Source organism: Hippocampus bargibanti, linkage group LG16, assembly GCF_051943395.1.
Source record: "Hippocampus bargibanti isolate YZ-2025 linkage group LG16, ASM5194339v1, whole genome shotgun sequence".
Lineage (NCBI taxonomy): Eukaryota > Metazoa > Chordata > Actinopteri > Syngnathiformes > Syngnathidae > Hippocampus > Hippocampus bargibanti.
In genome coordinates this window covers 14,268,820-14,279,422 of record NC_142749.1, presented here as the reverse complement: position 1 = coordinate 14,279,422, position 10,603 = coordinate 14,268,820, and the positions used below count along the sequence as shown (strand labels likewise).

Here is a 10,603-nt window from a genome sequence, read left to right as displayed (position 1 = left end):
CACATTCCAACACGTTAATCTTCTTAAGCATTAGGCAAGGAAACATGCTTTCTCCTCCCTGCGCTGACATCGGGAGGATTTATGATGACAACACTACTGGCCGATGTCTTTATTTGGGGCTGAAGCGGAGGATCAGGTCTTCACTTCGCTATAAATACAGACGCGTTCAAATTAACATTTCACTCTTCCGTGTAGAGCAACTTCACTTTCTTTCTTGGTGTTTTCTACCAGAAGAGACCTCGCAATGATGCTTTCAAGCCCAAAATAATTTTCCATGACTTCACCGATAGTGACGTCACAATTGTTCAGGGGTGAATCGCACCAGTGACCACAAGAGGGCACTACGGTGGGACATTGAATAATAATAATAATAATACATTTCATTTATAAGCGCCTTTCAAATCTCTCAAGGCCACTACAGTCACTGGATAAGAGCAGCACACGTGCCAGCGTTCACTCAACCCGGAAGTAACTGAAACACAGCTAAATAGTATATATATTTTTTTTCAGAACTCTTGACGACATTGATATTGATAACGGTTGTGTCCATCTTAATGTTATTGTTATATTTAATCAGTTGCAGGGACCGATTTTTACATTTTTTTTAATTATCGTTTGTTTACAACCTGTTTCAATTAGCCTTCCTATTTTAATATTCTATCGAGAAGGGAGGGGATATCCGCCTTGAAACGTTCCTGTTGATTGACAGCTCTGACAGCCAATTGGATTCTAAGGTAGCCACCGCTAGCAAACACACCTGTAGCAAAAGCAAGTTTTAATTACCATTAGAATTGCAACGTGTAGCACTCAATTGTTAGCTCCCTGGTGATAAATGACGTTTTAGAAGTGAAATGTAATGGGTAACACTCAAAAATTGGGAGATTTTCCTGGAATACAGTCAGCAGTTTTTGTAAGTTAAATGCCTTTTGTCTGTCAAGTTTTATATGATTCAAAAATGTAAATCTTGTTGACCGTAGGCTGCTGTACTTTGGAGCTTTTGTGCCTGTATGCAAAAATGACGTCGGCTTTTGGAATGGTGTCCTCGCGTTGTTTAGTTTAGTTACATCGTTTACGCTGTGGAATTACATTTTTAATGTGCATTTTAGCGAGCGTCAATACACCGCGTTCCTTATCCAAGAGTTCTGTCGCTCTCCTGTGGTCGTTGAACGGAAGTGCAGTTAAGAAGAGGAGGGGAAGCGAAGGGGGTTCTCCCAGCATGTCGCCGCCTGTTGCCGCCCCTCACTGTGGGGGCTGCCGGCGACCTTTCAGTCTGTTCACGTGAACGCAGACAACCGCCCGCTACGCCGTGACTCGCTACGAGCTGGCCGCGGCTTTGTGGTGCAGTCGCGGCCTGTCCTGTTCACCGACTGCGGAGGTCTTGAAAACTCAAGTGGAACCGTTTCCTGACTAATATTTTTTTTCCACGCTCTCTGTGGGAGGTACTTTGCAGTACACTGATAATTGGAGTTGTAGCGGTAGCAGCAGTGTTGTTTAGTCATGTTTTGTTCCGGGATCGTTGTTTGAAAACAGGGCGCAACAAATGTTTATGGACATGCGAGCAACGGAGGAATGAGATCGGCGAGGCACCGGCGGCCCTTCCAGCGGTTCTGCTGCTGCGGAGTTGGGCTGCTCGCCGTCTTGTGGCTCGCTCAGGTCATCCACGCACCAGGTGAGTTGAAAGAAATGCTTGCAAACACTTTCACTGCATTACGTATGCGTAATTACAACCGTGTTAAAATTTTATACAAAAGAAAAACAAATCGTAAAAACACTGAGAACCTGTGGCAATGGATGAGGATTAAAAAAAATATTCATATGGTCGTATTTTATTCTTTTGATATTACCCTTGGAAACTGTTATTCGTTACATACTGTATATTAAATTCATCCATTATCACTAAAAACAAAAAACAAACAAAAAATGTCAAAGAATAATATTTACTGATATAATAACAGTGATACACTGGCTTATGAACTTAATTGGTTCCCAGAGAGAGTGTGTAAGGTGAAAAGTGTGTATCCCAAAAATTAATTTCCCATAGGAAACCATTAAAATGAGAATAATCCGTTCCCAGGTCCCCATAAAACATAATTTTCTACTTTCTAATTTTCTAATCTTTAAAACTACACAAACCATACCTTATTTTATGTATAATAAAACAGTATTATAATTAAAAAAACAAACTGTACTGTGTAAAAAAGTCATTTTATTCACTTTTGTGATGGTCGTTGATGGCTTGATGGAATAGAGTGGCCGGTTTCATCAGCATTAAACACTTGATTTGGAACGTAATCTTCTTTCATCATCTTGAGGAATGATCCCTTAAAGGTGCTTTCTCTGTGATAATTGTATCTAGTTCCTCATCAATTGTGGTCTGTTTAGCTGGGTTGATAGCTTTTTGCATCAAATGTACAGATGGCTTGTGCGAGCCTGATTGCTGGGATATTTTAACCTTGCAGTCTACACTCTGCCTTTGAACTATCAAAGTTGAAACTCACTGTCGTCTGCCTGTCTCTTTAATGTTTAAACCACCCCCCACTCACTGCTGCATTCTTGACCAATCACGTGGCTTTAATCGAATACTGGGGGCGGGGAATAGAGGACAAAAACAGTCGGCTGCCATTTTGTTAGAAGAACGGGCTCGTTCGCAAGCGACATTGAGGCAGTTCAGTGTTTGAAAAAAGTTTGTATGCCAAGGTAAAATTTTCATAAATGTAACGTTCGTAAGCCAAGAGGTTCGTAAACCAAGGTACCACTACACTTCAAATGACTTACAAATTTCAGAATCAGAATCAGAATCAGAATCAGAATACCTTTATTCGTCCCGCAATGGGGAAATTTGCAAATTTGCATATTCTGTTGGCCATAAAGCTATTCCAGTTTGTTAATGTGAACCGGTAGCTACACAGGTTTACCGTACCTTATGTCATGGAGTGGAAGTGCATGTAATTGCTTCAGCTGTCACTCTATGTCGCTGGCATGGACAGATGAACAAATACGTTGATGATTTGTGATGCAGAAAATTGTAGATGTCACACCTGATAAACTCTCAGGGTTAAAAATATGGCAGGAAAATAGAGTCTTATTTTATTTGTTAATGCAGATTTCGTATTTAGTCTTCTGGGTTACATGGAATAATAATAATAATAATATATTACATTTTAAGTGCCTTTCAAAGCTCTCAAGGACACTTTACAGTCACAGAAAAGCATAGGTACTATAATAAATAAAATATAATCACAAATAGAATCCAATAAATAAAATACAATTATAAATAGAAACAAGAGAGAGAGAGAGAGCTACACAGAAAATGCAATTTTAAATAGGTGGGTTTTGAGATGGAATGTTTAGTTATCACAAAAAGAGCAGACCCGTGTGTACAGTTAGTTTCCTTCTAATGTGCTGTTTCAAAAAGTATTTTATATAGTCATTTTTAATACAATAACATACAATATATATTTTTTAAAGGACAACCGACGTCTCCGGACAAGTTGTGTCCATAATTTGTAAAATGATTAAAAAAAATTAAGACTCACGCTGAATATTCCGGAAGTCTTGTTTTTGAGTTGGTGACGAGTCCTCACCCTACGTCACTGAAGGAACGCCCCTGACCAAAAAAAGGACACATTGTAGCAGTCCTTCCATCAAGTCAATGCATTTTGCTGTACTTGTTTGGTCTGAAAACGTCGTGTTGCACCAAAAAGAGGCAGAAGAGGGCGACAAGGCTCCGTGTAAGGAATTAATCAGCCTGTGGAAACGGACTGATTAATTAAACTCCGAATCTGAAGCCATTGTTTTGATTCTCCAGCAAGGCAGGGCGTCTTGGGGTCACACCACGAAAGAGGGGGCGGGACCTTCTGAAACTGGCCACTTCCGGGTCATTTTTTTTGCTGATTTTGGACACTTTAAGTCATTTTTATTGGTGTTTTGCATTTGACTAAAAATATAATACTGCGTGTTCTGGGTATTTTAGATGCTACAAACGTTTTTCTGATGTCAGTTAGGAAAGAAAAAAAGTGATGTCGGTTGTCCTTTAATGTATAATAGTTGATAGAGGCTCTCTTTTGCAATTGAAATTGTAGTGCATAGGAAGATTAAGTACAGTAAAACGCATTTGGCATGTTGAAATCCAATCATTGAGGATCACGTCTATCCAATAATTCATTTCGGTTGGCGATTAATCTTTGCAGCGTCACTTCCTTTTGACTTCCTGTCAAAGGAAGTGCAGACTTTCCGACTTCAGTTTGTACATTTAGGTCGTGTTAGGTTCACCAACAATTGTGTGAATAGGATTTTGAAGAAGCTAAATGACCCCCACAACCCTACCCCTACACGCCTCTTCTAAAAATACTCCGGTCTGGCTCATTATGCTTTCAACACCTTACATACGGTCAACATCAGCACCTGTGCGTGCGCTTGTGTGTATGTGAGAGAGAAAAAAATGGTGTCATGTACACAAGTGATTTTTATTTCTCTTCCATCAAATGCATTTTGATTCCATCCTGATCCTCAGCATCAGCCCCCCCCCAAAAAAAAATAACCTTGTCATGAATATTTACACTCCAGCTCAGAATTACGAGCGCCTTAGCGACCCAGGGAGAATTTTTGCTTAAGGAACAAACGCAACTCAGCTTCAAAGCGCTGGAACAAAACATGCAATCTGTTGTACGTTAAAAGGGTGACAGCCAAGCTACTTTGGCCGTACCTGGACAATGTTAGACGTGTAGCACGGAGAGTAGCTAGCTAGCTCTTCTTGTCACACCATTTATGGATGTGTTCCTTCAACTGTGAGACTCCTAAATGTAGTCACATAACTTGGATTAAAATAAATAAACAAACACCTAAAACAAACATACAAATAAAAAAATAAGTACATCAAATAAAAGCCACTGAACTGTCAACCACTATTTTGAAAACTTAAGCAATGCTAACACTTTAGTTTCGCTAATGCTAATACTAATGCTTCATAATTGCAGAACACGAGTGAATTGTTAGCTTGAAATGATATTTTAGATGAACGTTTAAGGTTTGGTAATACATTTCAACTACTTTTATGCGAGTGTATTAAGCTCATTTCAGTTAGCTAGTAGGCTAGTTTTGCCACATTATAATAATAATTATACATTTTATTTATAAGTGGTTTTCATACTCTCAGGGACACTTTACAGTCACAGACTAAATTCTGCTAATTTCAGTTAGGTTAGCCATTAGCTAGTAGGCTACAGTAGTCTTCCCACATTCTAGTAATAATAATAATACATTTCATTTATAAGTGGCTTTCAAAACTGTAACGGACACTTTAGTCACATAATGAATTCAGCTAATTTCAGTTACATTAGCTAGTAGGCTACTGTAGTTTTGCCCCATAATAATAATAATAATAATAATAATAATAATAAATAATAAATAAAAATATATATATATATTTCATTTCCAAGTGTCTTTCAAAATTCTCAAGGACACTTTATAGTTACAGGCTACGTTATTCTGCTAATTTCAATTAGCTAGTAGGCTACTGTAGTTTTGCCACATAATAATAATAATAATTAATACATTTCATTTATAAGCGGCTTTCAAAATTCTCAAGGACACTTTATAGTCTATGTTGTTCTGCTAATTTCAGTTAGATTAGCTAGTAGGCTACTATAGTTTTGCCACATTCTACGTTTATAATATCATACAAGGCATCAGAGTATCCATCATAAAAATATAACCTTTCTATATGTTATGTTGGCCTATTATGTAGCGATGCCACCCAGTCTGCTCAGATGATTGACAGCATCAGATGTTGTCTTTCTACTCTTGAGACAAGCAGCAGTTGTTTGGAGGAATAGCGAGGAGGTGTTGGAATGTTACTTTTAAAATACTCTGTTGAGTTATTTTGGTGAAATACACTCGATTAGTTTCGTCTCTTTCTCTCCATCTTGTGATACAATTGTCCTAAAAAACAAAGAAGCCAAATGTCCACTCCTCTAGTTCCTTGCTGTTTTTGTTTCATTTTGAGGTCTTAACCTTCAGTCTTGGAAACAAAAACCACTTTTATTATCGTCGTAAAATAATTACCAGTAACGCCTCTTCTCTATTATGTAATGGTTTCTTTAAAGGACAAGCGACGCCTCCTGACAAGTGTTGACCATAATTTGTAAAATCACTTGAAATGACTTGTACTGAGCGTATTTTACAAAGATTCCACCGCATATAGCTATATTTTTTTATATTTTTTGTTATTGAGTTTTTTTTTGTTCTTTTGACTTCACGAGAGTGGCTGCCTTTCCAGCAGCTCATGTATTTCGTTTTTCTACTTTCATTCCTTTCATCACTTTGCTGCTGTGAAATGTAAATTTCTCCACTGTGAGACTAATAAAGGCATATCCAATCCAATCCAATCCAATTTTACGTTTTAAGACTCGCGCTTGATGACGACCTGACGTGACGTCACGGAAGGAACGCCCCTGACCGAGAAAGCGACACACAATGCATTTTGGGTACTTTGTTTGGTCTGAAAACTTTGTGTTGATGGCGAAATTAGAAGGAAAACACATACATAACGCAATGGTGAATCGTTGTGTGTTGCACCAAGACTACTATTTGATACTAGTTGACACAAATTCCCAGCAGACAAATCAGCCCATTTCCAACGGAGCTTGGGCGCCATCTTGTGCATTTTCCGGGACGCTACATTGGAGTCCTGACAGCTCGAATTGATACAGGACTTCTTTAATCGATTGCAAACATTTATGCTTTCCTCTTCAGAACTATTTGAATCATATTCATAACTGGATGAGTAAAGAGAAAGCATCTTCTCCTAATCTGAAGTCAGTGTTTTGAGTCTAGAGCAAGGCGAAGACGTCCTGGCGTGACATCATGAACAAGGGGGCGGGACCTTCTGAATCTCGCAATTTCCGGGGTCATTTTGAAGTAGTTTTGGGACACTTTAACTCATTTTTATTGGTGTTTTGCATTTGACTAAAAATGTCAGCCTGCGTGTTTTGGGTATTTTAGATGCTATAAAACGTTTTTCTGATGTTAGTTAGGAAACAAAAAAAATGGTGTCGGTTGTCCTTTAAACTACTATTATCTAATCTTTGTTACCATTCATACTACAACCATTACTGCCATGTTACAGTAGCTTGCAGTGTGGTCATCCAAAGTTGTGCTTGTTTTTTTTTTTCTTTCAGTAAAATGACACTCGTGTTCGCGGCCTTCACGATGTTTACTTCTTGAGGCGTCTTGATTTGATGACAAATTCTTCGAGCGGCGCGTAGGTGGTCGTTTTCAAGCGTTCTATAAATAAAGCCGAGTTGTTAGGCTGGCTGAGGCTCTTGGTGCGAAAAAACGGTGGCGGAAGCCCAATTTCCTCTCGTCGAAAAAAAAGCCTCATTGAACTCTATGACACAAAGAAAAGCAGCACCTCGTAAAAAAAATATCTGTTGCATGTGGATGTTCCCGTACTGTCGCCCCGGCAACGCCACTATAACTGCACCCGCTCCAGAGATAAGCTGTCGAGGAATGGAACGGGGAGTTCAAATACACGCTATAAAGATCTCACGACAGATGACGGCCGAGGACAGCTGACCCCTGTTGCGCTCGCTGCTGCCTCGCATGGTGTCTGATCACAACAAATGTTTTTTTTTTTTAAATATGATAATAATTTTGACCCTTTCATTCTCCCCATTATGGAAAAAACAATTTTTTAAAAAATATTTATTTATGTATTTATTTTTAGGATGGTGATAAATTGCTCTCACTGTTGATGTTTTGACCCCCTCCCCCCAAAAAAAGCATTATAATTAAGAAATGCATTATTATTTAAAAAAATGTGTTATGCTTATACATACACGGGTAGAATTGTCGGTACCGTTCTGTCATCGGGGAAGTGATGAATTGCAGGATATTTGGGCCAAAATATGCATTATGCTTCTACATAGACGGGCATATTTGTAGGCACTGTTTCATTATAGGGGGACAAAAAAAAACAATGGTCATGGCAATAACTTGAACCAGATATGAAAAAAGATTAATAAACACATTGCTCAGATGGCCTTTGCATTTTATATTTTCCTTTTTCTTGACAGCAGAAACTTCTGAATCTCATCCCGGTACGGATGACGTCGCGTTGCGATGGACACGTCAACTCAAGCAGATGCCCCACAACCACAGTGTGAGCGACCACGACGCAGGTTAGTCACAAAATTTGAGGAAGTTGACTTTTAGGGGGTTGATTTTTGCCGGCGTAACAAAAGATGTAAAAAAATAAATGAATAAATAATGTGATTTGAGTGAAAAGTCGATTAGGAGTGTTAAGCAATTAATTAGCACATTTCAAGGCTGTTGCCGGGGAGAAAATCAGTTTAAAATGGTGACGCAAATTGTCTTATTTTTTGGATTTAGACATTTATGTTCATGATGACGATGATGACACGCCTTAATAATAATAATAATAATAATAATAATAATAATAATAATAATAATAATAATAATAGTAATAATAATAATATAAATAATCATCATCATTAATAATAATAATAATACGTTTCATTTATAAGCGCCTTTCAAAACTCTCAAGGTAGCTTTACAGTCACAGGATAAGCTTTTCTGTGGGTGAGTAGCGGCAGCCACACGTGCCCGCCTTCACTCAACCCGGAAGTAACTCAAATAGATAGAAAGCTAGCTAGCTAATGAATACAGTAATAATAATAATAATAATAATAATAATACATTTCATTGATAAGCACGTTTCAAAACTCTCAAGGTCACTTGACAGTCACAGGATACAGTCGCTAATAGATAGCTACCTCGATAGCTAGATAGCTAAACGATAGCTAGCCAGCCAGCTAATAGATAGCAAATAGATAGCGAGGTAGCTAGCTTGCTTGCTAGCGAGCTATCATAAGTCAGTTCGCGAACGACACATCACTCATTGTGGCGCTCCGTGTGTATCCCGAACAATAGTTTGTATGCCAAGGTAAAATTTTCATAAATGTAACGTTCATAAACTGAAAAGTTCGTAAGCCAAAGGGGTTCGTAAACCGAGGTATCACTGTATTACAATCAATATCATATTCATCCAGCCATTCTCAATGGAGACACTGATATTGCTGCATTTGGCCGATATCGATCCAAAACGATACCAGCGGGGATGATACGCGCTACGTAAGCCAATTCCTGCTGTTTTAGTAGATGACACATCGGACCGATTAGTCAATCGCAGCGTGATTTTCTGTCCCGTCTGCCGGGAATCGAGCCGTCAACTTGATTTGTGCCGACACGTCCAAGCCGACCTAATTGCGTCCCGTGAGGACTTGTTAAATGAGCCAGCGTGAGCCTTCAACGATTCCTTTCGACTCAGCGGGTCCAGGAAGCCGCTATCCAGAATGCCTTTGGCGGCCATGACGTAATACGTAATGTGCTCGTGATTATAAAAAAACCAGCGGACGTCGCCGGAGGAGGAAATCATCTCGGGGATTTCATGTGGATGTCCGCGCGCTCATCTTTTCATCTGGCCTCTGCTTAACAAGATGGCAGACGGCGTGATCCGACTTCAGCTGAGTGATCGATCGGCCGCTGAGGTTGTTGCTAGGCAACTAAATGCTAAGTTCGGAAGCCCAGAGCGTTGCACTGGACAAAAATAGGCCGTTAGTAAGGGGCGGGGGGAGGCCTGTCAATTCAAATTATGGAAATGAAGCAATGGTCTCATAACGAGGCCGCTATCAGACCACAGTGATGACAAGCGTCATGAAATGGAGATTAAAATGAAATTACAAAAAAAAAATTGGACTTCAATCCAAAACTGATGAAAATGACAAGATAAAATTCAGTCAGGGGTGGGGGGGGGTGCACTGTGTCCAAAAGACAGACCCTTTTCATCTTTGTATTCAAGCCACCTCAAAGGACGGCAAAATCAAAGACCAAGTGCATCATTGAATTTTCATCACACTCTCGGGATCAAATACTTTTTTTTAGGTTCCAAATTAAAAAAAAAACACATCAACAGATGTATTATACTGTATTTTGGTGGCATACATTAACTCATTCACTGCCAGACCGTGTGCAAAAATGTGTCCACTCTAGTGCCAGGGTTTTTGTCATTTTAATTCAAATTGCAGGACCCACAGAATGTTGAGTTTTAGGACTACATAAACATTCAATGCAATGTGAGAAACCTTAGACTTTTCATCAGAAAAAAAGAGTAAATTCCTAAATTATATGTCGGGAGGTATCTGAGCCTAAAATGGGGGCATCTGTACAAAATACAATAAAATAAATACATATTGATTTATATAGCATAAGATACCTTAGACCCTCTTCTTTCTTAAAAAAAGTTAATTCCTAAATTATATGGATCTGGAGTTATATGAGCTTGAAATAAGGGCAGCTGTACAAAATAGAATACAATAAATACATATTGATTTATATAACATAAGAAACCTGCGACTATCTTCTTTCATCAGAAAAAAAAAGAGTTAATTCCTAAATTATGTGTCTGGAGTTATCTGAGCTTAAAATGGGGAAATCTGTCCAAAATACAATGCAATACATACATATTGATTTATAGAGCATAAGAAACCGTAGACTCTCTTCTTTCATCAGAAAGAAAGAGTTA

General features: G+C 38.7%; 1 protein-coding gene across 2 annotated transcripts in view; it reads left to right on the top strand.

Moving 5' to 3' along the window:
* The first annotated feature begins 359 nt into the window (after nucleotides 1-359).
* LOC148886592 (sodium/potassium/calcium exchanger 3-like) overlaps nucleotides 360-10,603 on the top strand; it is a 28,542-nt gene continuing 18,298 nt past the window's right edge. Inside the window, exons 1-3 of one of the 2 annotated variants that reach the window (XM_089017538.1) lie at nucleotides 360-1,439; nucleotides 1,531-1,669; nucleotides 8,079-8,180. In XM_089017538.1, the coding sequence (XP_088873664.1) occupies nucleotides 1,570-1,669; nucleotides 8,079-8,180 (202 nt within the window). In that variant the 5' untranslated portion in view covers nucleotides 360-1,439; nucleotides 1,531-1,569. Of the gene's footprint in view, nucleotides 1,440-1,530; nucleotides 1,670-8,075; nucleotides 8,181-10,603 lie in introns of both variants that reach the window. The other variant, XM_089017537.1, reaches the window with a different exon arrangement.